The 23,230-nt window shown below is 38.4% G+C and overlaps 3 protein-coding genes across 4 annotated transcripts; all 3 read left to right on the plus strand.

The window, feature by feature from the left end:
- Window positions 1-395: 395 nt before the first annotated feature.
- LOC124826752 (group 2 truncated hemoglobin 3-2) lies at window positions 396-10,441 on the plus strand. The gene is made up of 4 exons (XM_088101189.1): window positions 396-584; window positions 922-1,052; window positions 9,974-10,118; window positions 10,187-10,441. The coding sequence occupies exons 1-4, from the start codon at window positions 448-450 to the stop codon at window positions 10,278-10,280; spliced, it is 507 nt and encodes a 168-aa protein (XP_087957315.1). The 5' UTR covers window positions 396-447; the 3' UTR covers window positions 10,281-10,441.
- Window positions 10,442-11,626: 1,185 nt separating this feature from the next.
- On the plus strand, window positions 11,627-22,682 carry LOC124846054 (sialyltransferase-like protein 1). 2 transcript variants are annotated; one of them, XM_088101152.1, is made up of 12 exons: window positions 11,627-11,974; window positions 19,198-19,601; window positions 19,688-19,764; window positions 20,001-20,087; window positions 20,205-20,282; window positions 20,372-20,463; window positions 20,556-20,757; window positions 21,014-21,104; window positions 21,186-21,244; window positions 21,379-21,527; window positions 21,701-21,782; window positions 21,864-22,682. In XM_088101152.1, exons 2-12 carry the CDS (start codon window positions 19,484-19,486, stop codon window positions 22,254-22,256), a joined length of 1,428 nt encoding a protein of 475 aa, XP_087957278.1. In that variant the 5' UTR covers window positions 11,627-11,974; window positions 19,198-19,483; the 3' UTR covers window positions 22,257-22,682. The 2 variants fall into 2 exon arrangements, with proteins under 2 accessions (XP_087957278.1, XP_087957272.1); XM_088101146.1 differs by having other exon boundaries at window positions 19,225-19,601.
- LOC148204951 (uncharacterized) lies at window positions 11,991-15,339 on the plus strand. The gene is made up of 2 exons (XM_088101181.1): window positions 11,991-14,915; window positions 15,152-15,339. The coding sequence occupies exons 1-2, from the start codon at window positions 13,949-13,951 to the stop codon at window positions 15,187-15,189; spliced, it is 1,005 nt and encodes a 334-aa protein (XP_087957307.1). The 5' UTR covers window positions 11,991-13,948; the 3' UTR covers window positions 15,190-15,339.
- Window positions 22,683-23,230: the final 548 nt, after the last annotated feature.

Genomic DNA, 23,230 nt, shown 5'->3' on the forward strand with positions numbered 1-23,230 from the left:
AACTATTGAATTATGATAATTTATTGTTCATATTATATGTTATTGTTTTATTGATTTAATTTTTAAAAAATGAAATTCGTCATGAGTATGCTGATTTCATTTTTAAAAAAATGGATCAAATTGAAAAAATTCAAAATATTGTAATGAAATTGAAAATGTTATAAGAATACCAAGACTGAAATCCTTATTTATCCTAAAAACGTTTTTGAAACTGTGATCATTATAACTTTGATTACAGACTGAAAACAAAATCATAAAACGTTTATAGGCAAAAAAGCAAATGATTATTAAGTATTTTTTGATAATTTTTTCACGAAACAAATATTAACTATTGAAAAAAAATCTAAAAATTTTCTCCAATAATTATTTCCCCGCTAGTTCAGTATAAATATCTCAGTGCCAATGCGTGTTTTTCACGGGAATAACTGTCGTTGAATCGAAAAAAAAATGCAGAGTCTGCAAGAAAAGGCTTCCGAATGGAGTGGGGTTGCCATAGACGACGCTTTTTCCATCGACAACACCAACCTCTTTAACAAGCTCGGCCTTCAAACCTTCATCAACCTCTCCACCAATTTCTACAACAGGTGCTTCGTTTTCTTCAATTAATCATGTTGAATGTAACGTAGATAAGGCTATTTTAGAGTATACCTGAGTTGAATTAGGTTTTGTAAAGTTGAATTAGGTTTAAAAATTATAATTAGTATCTGAATATCAGGTAGAGTCTATCTATCAAGTAGAGTATATCTTACTAAGATTTATTGTTTGTTGGTTTTATTTCTTATCTTACTATCTATTTGTCTGTTAATATCTAGTTTTAGGCTCAAGATATGTTCTCATGGTGAGAAAGTTCACTTTTTAACAAACCGTGTTTTATTCAGTTCTTGAATGATGTATTTTTTGTCGGGGTTTGACTTGGGACAGGGTATACGCCGAAGAGGAAGAGTGGTTTCGTTCAATATTCGCTAATTCTAAGAAAGAAGACGCTATTCAAAACCAATACGAGTTCTTCGTGCAACGAATGGGTGGACCTCCTCTCTTTTCCCAAAGAAGAGGTATTGTTTTGCTTTCTAGGAACCTACCATTTGCTGCTGATTCCAATATAACTTCAGTTATATTTGTGCCTGCAATGTTAAATTATTATTATTCTTGTAAAATGAACTGAATTATCGAGTTTGGTTCGTACGTTACTTAGGAAAAAAGTGCATTTGATTTGATTATTTGAAATCTACTGACTCATGTAGCCAGCTAGTAGAACAGTTTTCAGTAGACTTTGAAAAAATTGTTAACTCATTATTTCCCTTAGAATATTTGATGGTGTTCCGATAGAACGTGATAAGGTCAACAATTTTTGTTAAACTAGACTCTCTTACTATCTTAAAAGTGGACTTTAAGTACTCCTTGAAATTAGTTTGTATGTAACTTCAGTTTTGCATCTATTCATATTCTATAATTTGATCCATGAGGAAATGGTTGGAGCCCAAATGGAGGATGGGTTACGTGGTTATTATGCGCAAGGGAGAACATAAAGTAGGGAATGCTTAATGAGATTCTCATTTTATCCTTCTCCTTCTCCGTGCTCTTCTGAATTATAATTTCTCTAACACCTATTCCAAGGGGATTTTGTATTCTTCATGAAGGGCCTCCCAATACGCTAAAACCATTAAATTGTTTCCTCAGTTTCACATCATGTCATCAAGATTAATTGAGAACAATCTCTCTTGAAGTGTGGGTCTCCACACTCGTAACACTTTAGACCTCCTTCATTAGTCTACTGTGACTTGTCATATGGATTTTTCTGCAATTTCCCTTTAGAAGACCCTCCCTCTTCTGTTCTAACCACACGACTTGGATCCAACTTCAGTTGCTCTACAGTTTTGGCTTTCTCTACTAGAGATGGAAAATCCCAAAATAATGGCTAATGTTATCCAGCAGCAGCAAGCAACCGCTGGACCCCAAGATCAGCCTAACTTAGGCGAGTTTATGAGACACAATCCCCCTAAGTTTACTAGGAAGGATACTCCAAACCAGGTTGATTCCTGGATCTAAGAGATAGAGAAGATCTTTATGGCCATCTCTTGTCTTGAAGAAAGGAAGTTGGGGTTCACATCCTACCTTTTGAATGAAGAAGTTGAGTACTGGTGGGTTGGCAAACAACAAATGATGGAAGCTCAAAGAGAGAATGCAAATTAGGAAAACCTCAAAGAGAGGTTCTAGGAGAATTATTTTCTCGATAAATTTGAAAGGGATGCAAAGTTCATAACCTTGCAACAAGGAAGAATCTCCATGCACGACTATGAGGCTAGGTTTGATTATATAGCAAGATTTTGTACTCAGAATGCTACTGAAGTGTAGAAATGTCGGATGTTTGAGAGAGGTATGAGGGATCAACTGAAGAAGGTTACCATTCCTATGTGAATTCAAGAGTTTCCAACTCTAATAGAGAAAGCCAAAGTTGTAGAGCAACTGAAGGTTGATCCAAGTTATGTGATCAGAATAGAAGATGGATGATCTTCTAAATTGAAACTCTAGAATAAGCCATATGATTGGTTGCAACAGACTAATCAAGAAGGTCTAAAGTGTTATGAGTGTGGAGACACTTCAGGAAAAATTGTTCTCATTCCTTTAGAATGAAGTCTAGGGAGAAGAAATGTTTTGAATGCCTGCAGTTTGTCATATGGCTTCTGTTAGAATAATTATTAAGTCTACCTAGTATAGCAGGGCCTAAAGTAGGCAGTTGTGTGTTGGGGTATCTATAATGATTGTTCCTAGCAGTCTAGGACAATCTCTTCATCTTCCATCTATGTATTGTATCAGTTTTTTATCTATATAAATGATAGAACTGGGAAGGGTCTTTCAAGCCCTTTAGAACTATTTTTCTCTGTTTTAGATCTCAAGTTGGTATCAGAGCCATGGTTAGAGCCTATCCTAGCGAGTTCTAAGTGGGCATTCTATTCTTCTATTCCACCTGCTATCGGGCCGTTATCGGACCATCCAATTTCTACTGTCACGCACGAGATGTCTATACCTCGGTGTGAAGGGGGTGTGTTGGAAGTCCCACATTGACTAGAGATAAGGCCAAATTAAAATATATAAGTGAGGTGCAAACCTCACCCTACAAGCCGGTTTTGTGGGGATGAGTTAGGCCTCAAGTCCACTTCTAACATGGTATCAGAGCAGGTTCATCCTGCTCTGGTTTCCTGTCCACCAGCACTGTCACTGCTGTTTGCACCTGTCCGGTGCCGTTCGCCGTTGTCCGCGGCTGTCTCGCCACCATCTGCAACTGTCAACTGCAGTTTGGAGCTCTCCAACTTGGTTGTCCGCCATACAACATCTGTCCGCTGCTGTCCACCACCGTTCGCCGCCGTCCGCCGCCGTTCTCCGCCGTCCGCCGCCGTTCTCCGCCGTCCGCCGTCACAGTTCCGTCCGGCGACCACCAGATCTGGTTCGCCTCTTCACGCGACGGCCAACCCCACCGGTGGGCTCGCCTGATTCTCCTCCACGCTCCGCCACGCGCCGCCTCTTTGTGCGCTGCGATCAGGCGCGTGCTGTCCACGCGCCGCCCTCTGCTCACCGGAAAGTCGCCGCGCCACCTCCGTAGCTGTCGCCCTCTGCTCCTCTGTCCATTCTGCCTCTCAAAATCTCACTTTGGTGTGTCCAGAAGCTCCTCTGTCCGTTCTGCTCCTCTGTCGTGTTCCTGTGCCTCAGTCTCAGGAAGCTTATGAAACAATGGAACCATCTGTCATGGTTGCCACGCGAGGAAGAGGAGGACGTGGCACTAGAGGAGGAGGACGTGGAGGTCGGGGACGTCCACAATGCTCTTACTGTAAGAGGGTGGGTCACACCCAAGAAAACTGCTACTCCTTGCATGACTTTCCTTCAAAAACCGTCAATATCTCTAAGGCTGAAACTTCCACTTCCAACTCCAAGTTCACTGAGGAAGAATATCAAGAGTATCTGCGATTAAAGTCTAATAGTTTGGCGCAATCATCTCAATCCCCAAGTACGTCCACAGCTTGCATGTCTCAATCCATGGAAGGTCTAAATTCATGGGTAATTGACTCAGGTGCTTCGGATCACATTTCTGGTAATACCTCATTGTTCTCAACCCTTTCCCTCCAAGAAAAACCCCATTTCATTACCCTTGCAAATGGCTCTAAAACTTGTTCAAAGGGAGTCGGTCAAGTCTCCCTGTCTCCCTCTCTAACTCTGAAATCTGTTCTTTTTGTCCCTAACTGTCCATTCAATTTAATTTCCCTAAGTCAGTTAACCAAAATGTTACATTGTTCAATAACTTTCGATTCAAATTCTTTTGTTATACAGGAGCGTGGCTCGGGGAGACAAATTGGAGAAGGATATGAAGCTGGAGGTTTATACCATTTTGGATCTCGCCCACGGGTATCTTGTGTTGCAGCTCTTCCCCCTAAAGTGTTACATGATCGGTTTGGTCATCCTCACTTGTCAAAGTTAAAAAAGATGTGTCCTGAACTTAGTGGACTTCAGACTTTAGAATGTGAGTCCTGTCAACTAGGAAAACATGTTAGATCTGTCTTTCCCAAAAGGTCTCAATCAATGTGTACTTCTAGTTTCTCTATTATTCATTCTGATGTCTGGGGACCTAGTCGCGTCTCTTCTTTTGGTTTTAGGTATTTTGTTACTTTTATTGATGAGTATTCTAGATGTACTTGGGTTTATCTAATGAAAGATCGTTCTGAATTGTTACCCATTTTCACATCCTTTTTGAATGAAATCAAGAACCAATTTGGTCATGTAATTAAAGTCTTAAGAAGTGATAATGCTAAAGAGTATTTCTCATTAACTTTTTCTTCACTTCTTAGCTCCCATGGTATTTTACATCAGTCCACTTGTCCTCATACACCCCAGCAAAATGGTATAGCCGAAAGAAAAAATAAACACTTGGTTGAAACGGCTCGTACCCTTTTGCTTAGTGCTCATATTCCTGTTCATCACGGGGGGATGCCATCTTGACTGCATGTTTTCTTATTAATAGGATGCCCTCCTCCTCCCTCAATAATAAAGTCCCTTTCTCCATTCTCTTTCCCAATGATCCTCTCTTTCACACCTCTCCTCGCGTCTTTGGTTGTGTTTGTTTTGTTCACGACATGTCTCCGGGGCTCGACAAGCTCTCTGCTCGTGCGATCAAATGTGTCTTTTTGGGCTATTCTCGGCTTCAAAAAGGGTACAGGTGTTACTCCCCTGAAACCAAAAAGTACTACATGTCTGCTCATGTTACCTTCTTTGAACAGACACCTTTCTTCTCGCCCTCTGTTCAAGATGTTCATATCCTCCCCCAGGTCCTTCCTCTTCCAGTGGTTGAGTCTAATATCTCCAATCCCTCAGTCAGTCCAAGTCATGCCCAAGGTCCTCCCGAACCTTCCTCTCCCCATACTGATATCCTTCGACACAGTACCCCGGTGAGTAATCCTCTTCCAGCAAATGGTGGATCTCCTCCTTCAGATTCTTCTCCGTCACCATCTCCAGTCACGCCTCCTGGTGAAGATGATTCTGGTTGGCCCATTGCTCTCAGGAAAGGTACTCGTTCCACTCGCAACCCTCATCCCATTTATAATTTTCTTAGTTATCACCGAGTGTCACCCTCCTTTTATTCCCTTTTATCCTCAATATCTCCTGTGGTTATTCCTAAAAATGTGAAAGAAGCACTTGATCATCCTGGATGGCGACAAGCCATGATTGAAGAAATGCAGGCTCTTGACCACAGTCATACTTGGGAGCTTGTGCCACTTCCCCCGGGCAAAAAGGCTGTTGGTTGTCGATGGGTATATGCCATTAAAGTTGGCCCTAATGGTGACATTGATAGGCTCAAAGCCCGACTGGTTGCAAAAGGGTACACTCAGGTTTATGGTCTTGATTATTGTGACACCTTTTCTCCCGTGGCCTAGATGACTACCATTCGATTGTTCTTTGCAATGGCCGCCATTTGTCATTGGCCACTTCATCAATTGGATATCAAAAATGCCTTTCTCCATGGTGATCTTGAGGAAAAAGTGTATATGGAGCAACCTCCGGGGTTTGTTGCTCAGGGGGAGTCTGGTATGGTTTGTAAATTGAACCGATCTCTATATGGGCTCAAGCAATCACCACGTGCTTGGTTTGGAAAGTTTAGCTCCATTATTCAAAAATTTGGGCTAAAACACAGTGAAGCAGATCATTCAGTCTTTTATTATCATTCGTCTCCCGCGAAATGTGTTTACTTGATAGTATATGTTGATGATATAGTTATTACAGGAAATGATGCTGCTGGAATATCTCAATTGAAGGAGTACTTGTGTAAACATTTTCAAACCAAGGATCTTGGGAGCCTCAAATACTTCCTAGGCATTGAAGTAGCTCAGTCAAAAGATGGAGTTGTAATCTCCCAAAGGAAGTATGCTCTGGATATTTTGCAAGAAACAGGCATGATTGATTGTAGACCGGTTGATAGCCCTATGGATCCAAATCAGAAATTAACAACAGAAGGAGGTGAATTATTCTCCGACCCGGAGAGATATAGGAGGCTAGTTGGAAAACTAATCTATCTCACTATTACAAGGCCGGATCTATCTTTTGCAGTTGGAGTGGTTAGTCAGTTTATGCAAGCTCCATGTGTTGGCCATTGGAATGCTATCATTCGCATTCTAAGGTATGTGAAAAAGGCTCCCGGGCAAGGGCTGTTATATGAAGAAAAAGGAAGCCTTCAAGTATCAGGATATTGTGATGCTGATTGGGCAGGTTCTCCTATTGATAGACGATCTACTACTAGATATTGTGTTTTCCTTGGAGGAAACATTATCTCATGGAAAAGTAAGAAACAAAATGTAGTGGCTCGATCAACAGCTGAAGCTGAATATAGGGCAATGGCTTCATTAACATGTGAACTTATATGGGTGAAGCAGTTCCTTCAAGAGCTTAACTTCTGTAACATCCAGAGTATGAAGATGTATTGTGATAACCAAGCTGCTCTTCACATTGCATCAAATCCAGTGTTTCACGAGAGAACCAAACATATAGAAATTGATTGTCATTTTGTTCGGGAAAAATTATTGTCAAAAGAAATATGTACTGAGTTTGTTGGATCAAATGACCAACTCGCAGATGTGTTGACTAAGTCGTTAAGGGGACCTCGGATTGAGTTTATTTGTTCCAAGCTTGGTACATACAATCTGTATGCTCCAGCTTGAGGGGGAGTGTTAGAATAATTATTAAGTCTACCTAGTATAGCAGGGCCTAAAGTAGGCAGTTGTGTGTTGGGGTATCTATAATGATTGTTCCTAGCAGTCTAGGACAATCTCTTCATCTTCCATCTATGTATTGTATCAGTTTTTTATCTATATAAATGATAGAACTGAGAAGGGTCTTTCAAGCCCTTTAGAACTATTTTTCTCTGTTTTAGATCTCAAGTGCTTCTTCTGTTGTTTCCCTTCAAAAGATCATACCTCTTGTGTTCTCAAGCAACAGTGCTTCGTTCCGCCCCTACCACAGTCGGTGTAGGGGAAGTCAGCCGTCGGCGCAGTCAGTCGTCGTTACCGCAGTCAATTGTTGCAACCTCTGCAGTTTGTCGCTGCTGCCGCATTTTCTTTTATCAAGAGTTTTCGCTGTTTTCCGTTAGGGAAAATATTTTTTCAGCCCCTGCCGATAACTTTCTTCTTGGACCTCCAAAGTGTCTTTGATATTTGGTGTTTTTTTTTGGTTCCTACCAAGGCTCTCTTCATCGTCCATGCCTTGTTATAACAGCTCACTGAGAGTTGTTCTAATGCCTTGTTGTAACAGCTCACTGAGAGTTGTTCCATGAGACCGCCCGCTGCTGATTTGGCTCGTTCGATGTTAGGGGTTTCATATTTGTCCTCAAGTACGGATCAGTTCTCACCAGTTCTTCCCGCTTCACGTTCTGTCATTGACGTGCATATGCAGTCGTGAGGGAAAGAAAAGTTTAGTGCCGCTGCAGGGTAGTGTAATCCTTGCAGTTCTGTTGCTGTTTAGGACAGTCAAGTCCCTGAAGGTTTGTTGTTGTTCAAGACAATAAAGTCCTTGAAGGCTTGTTGTTGTTAGGGCAGTTAAGTCCCTAAAGGTTAGGACAATGAAGTCCTTGAAGGTTCGTTGTTGTTAGGGCAATTAAGTCCCTAAAGGTTAGGATAGTGAAATCCTTGAAGGTTTGTTGTTAGGGCAGTTAAGTCCCTAAAGGTTCGTTGTTGTCAGGGCAATTAAGTCCCTAAAGGTTCATTATTGTTCAGGGTGGTTAAGTCCCTACAGATTTGTGGTTGTTAGCCTTTGAAGGCCTCCCATATGTTACTCATGGAAATCATGTTCTTGAAGTTTTGTTGTTGTTCGCCACTATTGATGACAATCCAGTCCTTATAGTTTGTTGCTGTTTGCTGCTGCAAGTCATCATCCATTTTTTATAGAAATCTCCCTCGTCCATTGCTGTCCAAGTTGAAGTTTCATGGTGCTAGTTCGCCCTCGTCCATTGCTGTCCAAGTTGAAGTTTCATGGTGCTAGTTCGTCCTCGTCCATTGTTGTCAAATTTGGTTTATTGATGTTCTCTACAATTGAGTTTGACTATTCCAAGCTTGGTTCATACAATCTTGTATGATCCTGCTTGAGGGGGAGTGTTGTAATTTGAGATAATATCTTTAGAATCTTCCTAATTAGAGGAAATAAATATATAATCTTTTATTTTATTTTACTTTCCTAGTTTTCCTATTTCCCTTTATTTTACTTTCTTAGTATCCCTATTTTCCTTTATTTTACTTTTCTAGTTTCCCTATTTCTCTTTTTAGGAGAATTAGATTATTACAAATAAAGAGTATCATAATGTATTTTTTATGATTAAGAATAATAAATCAGTCTTATTTTACACAGATACGAATATATTTAGCCTTATTTACTATATTTAACTTATACGGAATAGTATATTAAGATATGACTTTGTTACTCTAATTATCCTTTGCTGAATATCTTCTCAGAATATCTCTCTTATTACTCTAATTAATTTCCCGCCCATTCTAACTGCTGCGGCAATTAGGATGCTTCCTCGCTGCTTCCACCGTTCGACCTGGTCGCTCCCCCTCGTCTACCGCTCGTCCTAGTCGCTCCCCCCTCATCTACCGTTCGGCCAACTCGCTTCCCGCCTTCTACCGTTCGGCCTGGTCGCTCCCCCTCTTCTACCGCTCGGCCTGGTCGCTCCCCCTTGTCTACCGTTCGGCCTGGTCGCTCCCCCTCTTCTACCGCTCGTCCTGGTCGCTCCCTCTCGTCTACCGCTCCCTCTCATCCACGCTCGGCCTGGTCGCTCCCCCTTGTCTACCGTTCGACGAACTTGCTCCCCCTCTTCTATCGTTCGTCCTGGTTGCTCCCTCTTGTCTACCGCTCGGCCTAGTCGCTCCCCCTTGTCGACCGTTCGACCATACCTCTCCATGCCTTCCACCTTTCGACCTTTAGGGTCAATACCGTTCGGCCTCACTTCCCTCGTACCTTTCTTCTCCTTCTCATTACCTCCCACATTATACCCTAACACATTTACTAGAGAAATGACTAATATACAATATATAAGTGGAAACAAATTTTACCTTACTCACATTGTGTTAGGTTTCTATAAACTCTCCATTCTCTATCACATTGTAAAGTTGAGTTATACTTAAAATTCACTTCTTATCATAATATCAAAGTCATGAGTTAGAGTCTAAGTAGAATTTGTTGTTTATTAGGTTTATTATTCCATTTGTTATTGGATCACTATCGTACTATCTATTAATGTTTAATCTTATGTTAGAAATGTATATGCCTTGTCGTGATAAAGTGTGTTAAAAGTCCAACGTCGACTACAAATAAGGTCAATTCATAATATATAAAAGGCTATATACTTTCTGCACTAATCTTGGGGAAGAGTGAAATTGATTCTTCGACTTACCTAGCAACTCTGCAGTTTGAAAATTGAATCTTGGTTTCTCTTGATATTTGGCAGGACATCCCGCTCTAATTGGTCGACATCGCCCATTTCCTGTAACGCATCAAGCTGCAGAGAGATGGTTACATCACATGAAACAAGCATTAGACAGTACTCCAGATATAGATGATGACTCAAAGACCAAAATGATGAACTTTTTCAGGTTTATGTTCTGAACCAAAGTCCCACTTCCTGGCAAATGATTATCCTTGCTAACGTATTATTTTTCAGGCACACTGCATATTTTTTGGTCGCTGGAGATGAGCTAAAGAATCAAAACCAACAGATTCCCTGCAAACATGCAGCCAAAAGAGATGATTCATAAATCTTTATTTCAATTTCCTTTTTATTTATTGCATTTTTCCCAAAACTTTGTGTAAAAAATAGTTGAATACAAAAAACAGTATTGAATTGCCTTTAAGTTGTACTCACTAAACTCTGGCAGGTCTAATCCTTACTCAGAAGTTTTATGATTTTTTCCTTGAATTTATTCTGGTATATTTTTTGCTTTTCAAATTTGTGTTTTTGATTGGTTGCTATAATTTTTTTCAAAACTGAATTGGATCAGTTTGGTGACCCTGTTAGCTATTAGAAAAAGAACTGGTATTTTTCATGGTGAAAAGCTGATATAAATTCTTAAAAGTTGATCCAGAATCGGTTTGTACAAATATTTCTTGATGTTTTAAAAGGTCACTTTAAAGACTTTTACATAAATAAAAGCAAAATTTTATCAGTATTATGTTAATGTCTTAATATTATATTATTTTAGTATTAAGTTTAGTTTTAGGCAAAAATGTTTTTCATCCTTTAAAATTATAAATTATTATTTTTATTCTTAATTCTTAATATTTTATGGCAATTATTGGTTTTAAACGAAAAGGGTATGGAAAATCTTTAAGTACATATTATGCTTACATAGCTTCCCAACAGCGTTCTGTTTCTTCACTCATTCAGCCAGAGTTTAGCACCAATCTCAACTCCTAGTGAAAAAATGGAGTGAATATGCATAATTCCACCAATCCAGTGATTCATGTTAGGGCCTAGAAATCACACTACAGGAATTCTGACACCAATAATTATACACCAATAATTATACGCTAAATTTGATAGCTTTGGCTCTCTCTTCTTCATTTGTTTAAAATTAAATAAAATAGAAGGAGCTTTCCAGTTACCGGCATTCTTTTATTTCTCCACATAATTTGTTAACAGTTTTTTAATATTAATTTGATTTTCTAAAAGCAAACATCAACATTTTCTTATACGATCTGGTAAATCTTTAGATTTTGTAAAATTAAACAATTTTAATAGAAGGTTAATTTTTCATTTAGTTAGTTATATAAAAATATTACATATATCTAATTGATGATAATATTAATTACTCATCTATTTAGGATATTTATTGTAACTAGTTTTACAATTTGTTAATCCCAGTAATATCTTTCTCTATATATATATAGATTGACAATTTAATTATTGGTTAATTAAAATTGCATAACTTTAAAAGATTAAATTTGTATTAAAATTTGAGAAGAACAAAATTGTCCATCCATTCACTTGTATAGATTAAAATTGAATTTAAGCTTGTATCTTATTTTTGAAAAAATAAATTTAAATAAAATGTTGTACTCGGAAAAGCAATGCTAGAGGATTTAGTATAAGGGGGGTTTTGTTTTTTTTTTTTTCTATGCGGCGTGATGAAAGAAATCCAATGCTTCGGAGAGTAACGAAAGTATAGAAATTAAGAGAAAGTGAGGTGCCTTATGGGGAAGAAGAATTGGAGGGATTAAATTTCTAGGGTTCGCGACATTTATTTTGGAGTGGTGAGCGAGTCTCTAAATTGGGCGAATAGTTGAGAGTTTGGGGGGACCAAAACAAATATTCTGGAAAGTCTAAGAGTGAGAGAGAATTTACGAGGCACGGGTAGCAAGTTGGGGAGGTTGTTCGAGTGGAGTGCCGAACGCATGAGGCTGCGGAAATTGGTGGAAAGAGTTGAGCAGTGAGGAAAAGCTAATTTTTCAGGTACAGGGAGCTAACTTGTATGTATTGTTGTTGACGGTTTGAATGCCCGATTTTTGACGCAATACGACCTTGGTGGATAACTTGTGATCTGAAATTGGTTTGTTGTTTTCATAATGGATTGGTTTGGTTATTATTTTTTTCGCTCCGGGTATTATGAGAATAAATTGGTAATTAGGCTTAAATGCTTATAACCTTTGCATAATGTGTTTCATGTTGGAGTTAGAATTATGCATGAAAGATGAATAGATGTTGTGTGGTGTTTGGACTATGATGCTATCAGATTTGAACATGGAAATGGGTGATATTGATGATGTTAATTGAATTTTCATTGTTGTCAACGTGTAATGCACATATATGTGTGTTGAATTGGATGAGTGAATGAATGTAACCATGTGTGAACCTTGTTAGTCTACTGCCATTTTTTTGTAAAGTAATTTTTTTTTTTACAATGAATGAATAATCTGGACACTAGAATGAACATGTTAGTAGAAGGAAAATTTGTAGAAATAGTGATAATAAACTTGGGTGATTGTGGGTATCATTTGTGATGATGTGTGGCTGTTTTAATTCTAAACTACTGTCCATATGTAAATTAGGGCTGAAATACGAATCTGTTAAGTAAATGAAGATGAGATTGATGGTTGGGATGCATATTATGAATTATACTAACTGTGATTTGAAAGGGGAGGAAATTCATGCTTTGTTTAATATTGCTGCTCTGTTTTAAGGGGTAAGACTAACTATATATGTTTTCCTGGTATACTCTTGGGTGACCATGATTGATGTCAGGCTAGTAAATTGGTTGTGGACTAGTGGTGTGCTGACTTTATTTGTGAGAAAGTATTACTGAAGAAGGTTTATTAAGAATGCTCTGTCTTGTATGAATGAGTTTTAAAACATGGGGCTGCGATGTGGATGAGATAATTACCTGCTTATAGAATGTTGGTTAGGTGATTCAAGTATTATTTAACTTGGCCTTGATTAGTTGTATGAATTAGAATGAATGATAATAAGTATTATGTGCTTGCACCTTGTTGATAGAAACTGTAATGATGTAAAATCCAATTGTTTGCTGGTTTAGTATCAGTATATGTTAAATAAGGCTTTAAAAAAATATTATGGGTGGTTGATATATATTAATAGTAATGGAATAACTGGGTTCTGACGAAGAAGAATGGAATGTGCTTTAGTCAATTGGGGGTTTGGGTATTGTTAGAATTATTGTTAGAATGATTAGTGTGAGCTGTGTGTGTGCTGTCAAGTATGAGCTCTGTGTGTGAGTGTTGTGTTCCAACCAAAGTGAGTTGGAAAGGAAATGGATAGTTACTTTCTTTCCCTATAAATGTAATGCTAATGTAAATTGAGAGGTAAGCCCTCTCATTCAATAATATATTTCTATGTTCTTTTAATATGGTATCAGAGCGGATCGATCCCGCTCTGGTTTTTTTACTAAGTTGAGCTATCAGATATAGCTCCACCATTATCACTCATCATCTACCATAATCATATATCAATGCTTTTTTTGTTTTTCAAACGTTATTCACGCACACCCATCACCACATATTGCCATCTTCCGCCGCTGTCGTCCGCCGCCGTCCACCGCCGTCCGCCGCCGTCCGCCGCCGTCCGCCGCCGGTCAACCCAGTTTTGTCCGGCGACCAGCAGATCTGGAGCGCCTCTCCGAGCGACAGATAACCCCGCCGGAATCAGTCCAAGAACCTTCGCCACGCGCCTCCATGCGCCACCGTTCTCCAGCTGACCTCGGGCGCGTACTGTTCACGCGCCGCCGTTCCGACGTCGGAATCACTTCGCGGTCCTTGTGGTCGACTCGCCGGACCTTCCTCTCTCTGTTCTGTCCCACGCTTGCAGCCATTGCAGCCATTTCTGAATTTTGGGGTATTAAGAAGGCTTCATTTCCTGTTTCTCAATACACTGCCGCTTTTTCTTAGAGTTCAGATTCATATACAACGTGCAATGGCAACTGGCAGCATTATCTCATTGTCAGGAAGTCCCAATATCACTTCTGAAAAATTGAATGGGAAAAATTATTTATCTTGGTCCGCTGCTGTTGAAATGTGGTTTCTTGGCCACGGATGTTATGATCATCTTGAGCAAGATGGAACACACGTACCAGCTGAAAAGGCAGATCAATGGACACAAGCAGATTTCCAATTGTGTGCTTTGTTGTGGCAATCCGTAGAACCACAAATCTTCATATCCCTTAGAGCTTTCAAGACATGTCACTCTTTTTGGAAGAAAGCTCAAAGCATTTATGCCAATGACATTCAACGTCTGTATGACACAGCGAATAAACTTGCATCCCTTAAAATGGAGAATCATGATATGGTAGCTTTTATGGCTCAAGCCCAATCAGCTACTGAAGAATTACGGATGTTTTTAGAAGTAGGATCTTCTGAAGATATCAAAACAAGGTTAGACAAGTATTATATGGTAATGATTCTACGAGCTCTACATCCTGACCTTGCTCATATCCGAGATCAACTTCTAACCAGTCATGAAGTTCCCTCCATGGAATCTTTGACCACACGTCTTCTTCGGGTTCCAATGCCACACCCTCAAGAAACTTTTGGGGCAGTAGAGCAATCTGCCATGATTATCGCACGCGGAAGAGGACGTGGTACTAGAGGAGGAGGACGTGGAGGACGTGGAGGTCGAGGGCGAGGTCCGTGCACATACTGCAATAGGATGGGTCATACCCAAGAGAATTGCTACTTATTGCATGGTTTTCCTCCAAAAACCGCCAATATCTCTCAGTCTAACCCTTCATATTCAAAATTTACTGAAGATGAATATCAGGAGTACCTACGGTTAAAATCCAATAGCATGGCACAAACATCTTCAAGTACAGCGTGCATTTCTCAATCTCCCAACGATCAAACTTCATGGGTAATTGATTCAGGTGCTTCTGATCATATCTCCGGTAATCCCTCTTTGTTCTCAACCCTTTCTTTTCAAGAAAAATCTCATTTAATAACCCTTGCAAATGGTTCAAAAGTCTCATCAAAGGGCATTGGTCATGTCTCCCTGTCTCCCTCCTTAAATCTCCAATCTGTTTTATTTGTTCCTAATTGTCCTTTCAATTTGATTTTATTGAGTCAGTTAACCAAATCATTAAATTGTTCAATAACCTTTGATAACAACTCCTTTGTTATACAGGAGCGTGGGACAGGGAAACGGATTGGAGAAGGATATGAATCGGGAGGATTATACCATTTTGGATCTCATCCCCATGTGTCATGTATTGCAGCTCCTACTCCTAAACTGTTACACGATAGGTTTGGTCATCCTCATTTGTTAAAATTAAAAAAAATGTTCCCTGAACTTGGTAATGTCAATAGTTTAGAATGTGAGTCATGTCAACTCGGAAAACACGTTCGGTCTTCCTTTCCTAAAAGGTCACAAACAACGTGTGATTCTAGTTTTTCCATTATCCATTCTGATATTTGGGGACCTAGTCGTGTCTCGTCCTTTGGTTTTCGGTATTTTGTTACTTTCATTGATGAATATTCAAGATGTACTTGGGTTTATCTTATGAAAGATCGTTCTGAATTGTTATCCATCTTTACCTCCTTTTTAAATGAAATCAAAAATCAATTTGGCCAAGTTATCAAAATTCTAAGAAGTGACAATGCCAAAGAATACTTCTCTTACAATTTTTCTGCAGTTTTAAGCTCTCATGGTATACTACATCAGTCTACTTGTCCTCATACACCACAACAAAATGGTATAGCAGAAAGAAAAAACCGACACTTGATTGAAACTGCCCCGGACTCTTTTGCTTAGTGCCCATATTCCCACTCATTACTGGGGCGATGCCATCTTAACTACATGTTATCTTATTAATAGGATGCCCTCTTCTTCTCTTAATCATAAAACTCCTTTTTCCATTTTATTTCCCAACCAACCTCTCTTTCACACCTCTCCTCGAATCTTTGGTTGCGTATGTTTTGTTCATGACATGTCTCCTGGACTAGATAAGCTTTCTGCTCGTGCAATCAAATGTGTCTTCTTGGGATATTCACGGCTTCAAAAAGGTTATAGGTGTTACTCTCCTGAAACTAAAAAGTACTTTATGTCTGCAAATGTTACCTTTTTTGAACAAACTCCCTACTTCACTTCATCTGGACAAGAGATTGAGGGTATCCAACAGGTCCTTCCTCTTCCAATGATTGCGTCAAATATTCCTCCTGTGTCTACAACTCAGCGTCCCAGTTCCCCTGAACCATCATCTCCCAATGTTACACAGGTAGAACATCCAGAAAATGGTGAATCCTCTCCTTCAGATTCTTCCTCACCGTCACTTACTCCCACGACTCCCGAAGATGATTCAGGTTGGCCCATTGCTCTTCGGAAAGGTACTCGTTCCACTTGCAACCCACACCCAATCTATAACTTTCTTAGTTATCATAGATTATCTCCTTCCTATTGTGCACTTATATCTTCAGTGTCTTCAGTTGATATACCTAAAAATATGGAAGAAGCACTTGCTCATCCTGGTTGGCGAGAGGCAATGATTGAAGAAATCCAAGCTCTCGAACAAAATAAAACTTGGGAGTTAGTACCTCTTCCACAGGGTAAAAAGGCAGTTGGTTGTCGATGGGTGTATACAGTTAAAGTTGATTCAAACGGCAACATTAATCGTCTCAAAGCTCATTTAGTTGCCAAAGGATACACTCAAGTTTATGGCATTGATTATTGTGAGACTTTCTCTCCTGTGGCCAAGATGACTACTATTCGTTTATTCTTTGCAATGGCAGCCATTCGTCACTGGCCACTTCATCAACTCGATATAAAAAATGCCTTCCTTCATGGTGATCTTGAGGACGAAGTTTATATGGAGCAACCTCCAGGGTTTGTTGCTCAGGGGGAGTGTGGAATGGTATGCAAATTGCATCGCTCTCTATATGGTCTCAAGCAATCACCACGTGCTTGGTTTGGAAAATTCAGCTCTATTGTTCAACAATTTGGCTTGAAACGAAGTGAAGCAGATCATTCAGTTTTTTATTGTACTACATCTCTTGGGAAATGTGTTTATCTAATAGTATATGTTGATGATATAGTCATCACAGGAAATGATGTTGTTGGAATATCTCAACTGAAGAAACACTTATGCAAACATTTCCAAACCAAAGATCTTGGAAGCCTCAAATACTTCTTGGGCATTGAAGTAGCTCGGTCAAAAGATGGAATTGTAGTCTCTCAGAGGAAATATGCTCTTGATATATTACATGAGACAGGAATGATTGATTGTAGACCAATAGACAGTCCTATGGACCCAAATCAAAAATTAGCTTCAAGCGAAGGTGAATTGTTCTCCGACCCAGAAAGGTACAGAAGACTTGTTGGAAAACTGATTTATCTCACTATTACAAGACCGGATCTATCTTTTGCAGTTGGAGTGGTCAGTCAATTCATGCAGGCTCCATGTCTTGGCCATTGGAATGCTATCATTCGTATTCTAAGATACCTAAAAAAGGCTCCTGGACAAGGGTTGTTATATGAAGATAAAGGAAGCATTCAAGTCTCTGGATACTGTGATGCAGATTGGGCAGACTCACCTATTGATAGACGGTCTACTACTGGATATTGTGTTCTCCTTGGGGGAAATATCATTTCATGGAAGAGTAAGAAACAAAATGTAGTAGCCCGATCAACAGCTGAAGCTGAATATAGGGCTATGGCATCACTAACAAGTGAACTTATATGGGTGAAACAATTTCTTCAAGAGCTCAACTTCTGTAACATTCAAACCATGAAGATGTATTGCGATAATCAAGCTGCTCTCCACATTGCATCAAACCTAGTGTTTCACGAGAGGACCAAACATATAGAAATTGACTGCCATTTTGTTAGGGAAAAATTGTTGTCCAAAGAAATTTGTACTGAGTTTGTTGGGTCAAATGATCAACTTGCAGATATGTTAACTAAGTCCTTAAGAGGACCTAGAATTGAATTTATTGGTTCCAAGCTTGATACATACAATTTGTATGCTCCAGCTTGAGGGGTGTGAGGTGTAAAGATTTGGTAGAAACGTTTTTTTGAAGAAGACGAACACACTGCAGGTATGGGGAACTATTATGTTCATGTTGGGGTTAATGAATTTGGTTAAGTGGCGTTCTTGTTTAGGTTTTATTTCGTTCTCTTTAGATTTTATGTCCTGGAAATTTCATGACTTGAATTAGAGGGGTCATGGATTGTATAATTTTAATTGGGTTTCATCGCGATTGATTTTGAATGGTCTCATTATAAATGGGGAAATTGTATGTTCTGAAGAATGAGAATAAAGTTTGGTAAATTACTTATAAGGAATTTGTTAAATGTTGTTTGAGTTATATTGGTGTTATATAAATGATGACGAGGTTATAATGTAGGGTTCTGTTTTATTAAAATGGTGAATAGGTAGAATTAATGGAATAAGAAAGGTATGATGCAGGTACTGTTTCTTTCAAGTTGATTTGAAAAGGGATTTTGGGGTTGGAAATTATGGTATTATGAATGGATTACACGTATTTGAAATGATTATTAGAGTATGCTTTGTGAAGGTTTTATATGATTGATGGATGATGTAGGTGGTTTTTAACAAGGCCAGGATAGTTATGCAGTATGAGTCTCTTTTAAATTTCGATTTCTAAGTTTAAGCATTGATTCTGAAACAGTATGGTTGGTCAAGTAAACTTTCTTTGATTGGAATATATATGTATATGTTAGTGCGGAATATAGTTGGATGAATTAAGGAAGTTTATAGTATGTTTGACGGGTCTCATTAGAGTGCATCTCTCGTTATTAAATTTTGATTAATTTGTTTAGTATAATGAATGTTTGTTACCTAGTTGCATCTTTGGATTATGGAAAAATGGTTTAAGGTTGGGTAACACTTGTTTGGTGGAAATTGGATATTTATATAAATTGTGTGACAACGATTGGTCTTGTGTGACAACAATTGGTCTGTGTGATAGAACGTTAAAGGTATTGGTTCTAATTAATCATAGTCTCTGTGACAGGGATCACTAAGGCTAAGCCTGAGTGAGTGTTAATGGGTGTACTGCTTTAATTGTTATATTTTGATTAATTCTTTGTATTTATTCAATATAATTGTTATATTTTGATTAATGCTTTGTGTTTATTAATTATTATATTCTGATTAATGCTTTGTGTTTATTCAATAGCTCACCTATATTTCCGTGTGTTTGTTGCAATAATAGTATAACATGTGTTTTATACGGGAGCAGATAGGAATGCAGATGATTCTGGAGTTGTGTAATTGACGAGAGAGGGGCTAGCATTCGGAAGCATTAAAGAATTATTAAAGATTTATTTGAGAAATAAATTTTTATCAAATGTACTTGACGCTTTATTTGAACTTGAGTTGTGGATATGTACATTGGAATAAATTAATTTTATTTTTAAATTTTCAACGTGACCTTTACGAAAAATTAGACTTTGATACACTTAAGTGACTCTCAAAGTTGGGACGTTACACAAACACCAATGAGGCAGCACAAGCAGGTTTCAGCCCTTAACCGACGACCCACCATCCTTTATCTGGTGTGCGCGGCTGCATTGTTCTCCTTCCTCCTCTTCTACATCCAATCCTCTTTCTTCTCAGGTATATTCACCGTAAACGCACCACACTTGTAATATCAATCATTCTATTTCTGTTTTCTTAATTTCCGTTTAATTTCGCATGTTCAGGGTCCCTTTCTTCGGCTCGCAAATCCAAAATTATCCGCATCTTATCTAACTTTCAGTCCAGTGTTCAGCAATGTGTGGTAACTGTTCGATCTGAAACATTTCTCTCTGATGAATAATACTGATGTGGTTATTTATTCATCTTATCATTTCTTAATATTATTGATGTGTAACTCCGGCTACACTCACTTCCAATTCTGATAGAAGCACAGAAAAAACATATAAGCATCATAATCTATGTCTTGTGATTTTATTTTTTTAAAAGGATAGAATATAGTTGTGTTAAGATATGTGCTGACGTTGGAAATTGAAACAGGATAAGAGGGGGCTAGGACTCACTGCTCATATAATTGACCATTGCAATTTGATCCTTAAATACCCTGAAGGTACCAACAGCTCTTGGGTATGTCTTTCTGTCTCCTCAATTCTGAGTTCTGAGAACTCTTATTTTTTTTAATGTTTCGTTAGTGGTTAAACTGTTGAGTTTCTTTTTTCTTTTTCAATGTTTAAATTATTGCAGTACAACGCACAGTTTAAGCACTTTGAGCCGTTGGAGTACAAATATGATGTGTGTGAGGCAATCCTGTTGTGGGAACAGGTGCATTGTCATGACACTCCTTTTGTTCCTGTTTCATTTGAAGTTTTAGAATGAGTATTTACTTGGGCTGATGTGTTGAGATGTTGCAGTATCGGAACATGACAACTGTGTTGACCAGAGAGTATCTTGATTCTCGACCTGGTGGTTGGATGGATTACGCTCCACAAAGGATAGCACAGTTGTATGGATCTTGAAACTTTATTTCAATTTTGTTTATTGGGTTGCATGTGTTATCAGTTAGTGTATGTGTGCGAATGCCTTTTCTTCTTGTAGGGGGACAAAGAAGTGCACCAACAAGACTCTTTGTGAAGAGAACCTCAATGTGTTATTACCTGCAAAGCCCCCATTTCACCCACGGCAGTTCCGAACTTGTGCTGTTGTTGGTAATTCTGGGGACCTTCTGAAGACTACATTCGGGAAAGAAATTGACAGCCATGATGCTGTTATTCGGGACAATGAGGCCCCTGTTAATGAGGTAAACATGTCAACCCATCATAATGGGGACAAAGTTTTAACAATTTCTTCTTTCATTTCCGTTTTCTTGAAATCCTATTAGTTTATCCAAAGCATAGATGAAACAACAACCTGCTTCTGCAATATCCAACAATTATATTATTACTTCTGAACAAGATCCCAAAAAGTGATATAGTATTAGAGTTTGTAGTGTATTTATCCGATAGGCTATTAAAAGAGTCGCGGATACTTATTTTGTCCCTATATGGATTGTGTAGGAATATGCCAAATATGTTGGTCTTAAGAGGGATTTCCGTCTAGTTGTCAGAGGTGCTGCGCGTAACATGGTCCCTATTCTAAAAGGATCTGGTAAGTTATGATTATTTTTTCGTTTGTCTGTTAGTTCATGGTATCTATATAATGAAAGGGTTAAAACTTGTTCTTTTGCAGACACTGAGGTTCTCATAATCAAAAGTCTGACACACAGAGAAATCAATGCAGTTATAAAGGTGAGAATCTGTTATTTATAACCGGTTCATTGAATGCTTTTAGGTGTATATCAGTACGGATGGGAGCAACTGGATACCTAGCTACTTACTATAATAGGTTTATCTACATTTTTTCAAACTACCTTTTATGGCAGACCATACCCAACCCAGTCTATCTCTTCCAAGGAATTGTACTACGTCGAGGTGCCAAAGGAACTGGAATGAAATCTATTGAGTTAGCGCTCTCCATGTGTGATATCATTGATATATATGGATTCACTGTTGATCCAGGATACACTGAATGGTTAGTTTATCTATTTTGATATTGATTATTTCTCAAATTCTTGGTCTTTCCTCCATTGATACACAAAATCTTTATTTTTAAATTATTTGTTTATTTATTTTTGTAAATGTAAGGTTGTGATACTAAGACTTTCGAACATTTCATCTTCCCTTTTTATCATTTTTTTCTTATAGGACAAGATACTTCTCTAAGCCTAGAAAAGGACACAATCCACTTCAAGGAAGAGCGTATTACCAACTTCTAGAATGTCTTGGGGTATACATTAATTATAAATTTCTATACACAATATATTTAGTGTGTATATTTTATAATGATTTCGATTTGTTTTATTGTCAGGTAATCAGGATTCACTCGCCCATGAGATCTAAGAGGAGGGAAGACTGGTCAGATATACCTAGTAGAGAAATGATAAGGCAAGCACATGCAGCAGCTTTGCACTTGAAAAGGAATGAAGACGGTCATGGAGGTGATTTAGGACAGTTTGGCAATTGTAAGGTGTGGGGCAATGTGGATCCAGAGAACAGTGGACCTGTCTCAGGATCACCAGACATGAGTGATATAAGGAAATATTCAAATTATAGTAAATGGGAAGTGATGCCTTTTGAGAGTTTGAGGAGGGAAGCACAGGATCATTATAACCAGATGCAAGGGGTCTCTCTATATAAAATGGACGGCAATAGGTTGGATGATCTAGTCTGTGTGAGACATTCCTTAAAATCTGAGGCGTAAATGGTGCCTTTGCTTTCTATTGATATTATTTGATCGTGCCCAACCTTCTATAGAAGCTGGGATGAAGTTACTTTCTGAGGGCTGCTGGCATAGCTTCCCAACAGCGTTCTGTTTCTTCACTTATTCAGCCAGAGCGTAGCACCAATCTCAACTCCAAGTGAAAAAAATGGAATGAATATGCATAATTCCACCAACCCAAGTGATTCATGTTAGGGCCTAGAAATCACACTACAGGAATTCTGACCCCAGAAGTTTGTTGTACCATTTTTTTTTTCAGTTCTGGAATGGACAGTCCTTAGTCCGTGGCATGATAGGTATCTAACTTCTATAATGTATTAATTGTCTAAAGAAGTATCTGCAAAAAAAAAAAAAAACATTTTTTTATGATGATGGATAAAGAAAAGGATAGTGAGCTGTTTTGTTTTACGAGATTTTCAATGTATTTATTTCGTTGTTAAGCTTTTTTCCCCCTTTATTAATGTTTTTTCTCTTTTGTTCCTCTTTCCACTACATTTCTTGAGTTTGTTACCACATATTGTTGCGCGAATTATTTGGCTGAATTTACCTTTTCATTTTGTTTACTAATTGGTCAGCCCAAGATCAATAGCTCTTCAAATATTTGTGACTCATGCAACATGTTATCTATTGTTGGATGAGTTACTCAAAGTTGATCCTATTTCTCAATTTAACTAGTTCTATTAAGCAATTCTCAATTGTGATGATCTTGGAGGAACTTTCTGTGAGCCCAGAGTTTCACAAGAATGTGTATTACACAAACACAAAATCTTCATGTTTTCATGCCTACTTAACTTTTCATACCAACTTCTAGTGATCGATGTGTTTGGTAGTACATAGTTATAGACTCTTTTGAGTTTCGTATAAATTTTACAATAATTATACACTAAATTTGATAGCTTTGGCTCTCTCTTCTTCATTTGTTTAAAATTAAATAAAATAGAAGGAGCTTTCCAGTT

Source organism: Vigna umbellata, chromosome 1 (genome assembly GCF_029865625.1).
Source record: "Vigna umbellata cultivar VRB3 chromosome 1, Vumbellata_1.0, whole genome shotgun sequence".
Lineage (NCBI taxonomy): Eukaryota > Viridiplantae > Streptophyta > Magnoliopsida > Fabales > Fabaceae > Vigna > Vigna umbellata.

Bases quoted from the DNA above. Each gene is read 5' to 3' on its own strand.
- LOC148204951 (XM_088101181.1), top strand. From the start codon at position 13,949: ATGGCAACTGGCAGCATTATCTCATTGTCAGGAAGTCCCAATATCACT. The intron at 14,916-15,151 runs GTAATCCCTCTT...TTTGTTATACAG, and splicing joins TGCTTCTGATCATATCTCCG to GAGCGTGGGACAGGGAAACG.
- LOC124846054 (XM_088101152.1), top strand. From the start codon at position 19,484: ATGAGGCAGCACAAGCAGGTTTCAGCCCTTAACCGACGACCCACCATC. The intron at 20,464-20,555 runs GTATGGATCTTG...TTCTTCTTGTAG, and splicing joins CCACAAAGGATAGCACAGTT to GGGGACAAAGAAGTGCACCA. The intron at 21,245-21,378 runs GTGAGAATCTGT...CTTTTATGGCAG, and splicing joins AAATCAATGCAGTTATAAAG to ACCATACCCAACCCAGTCTA.
- LOC124826752 (XM_088101189.1), top strand. From the start codon at position 448: ATGCAGAGTCTGCAAGAAAAGGCTTCCGAATGGAGTGGGGTTGCCATA. The intron at 585-921 runs GTGCTTCGTTTT...GACTTGGGACAG, and splicing joins TCCACCAATTTCTACAACAG to GGTATACGCCGAAGAGGAAG. The intron at 1,053-9,973 runs GTATTGTTTTGC...GATATTTGGCAG, and splicing joins TCTCTTTTCCCAAAGAAGAG to GACATCCCGCTCTAATTGGT.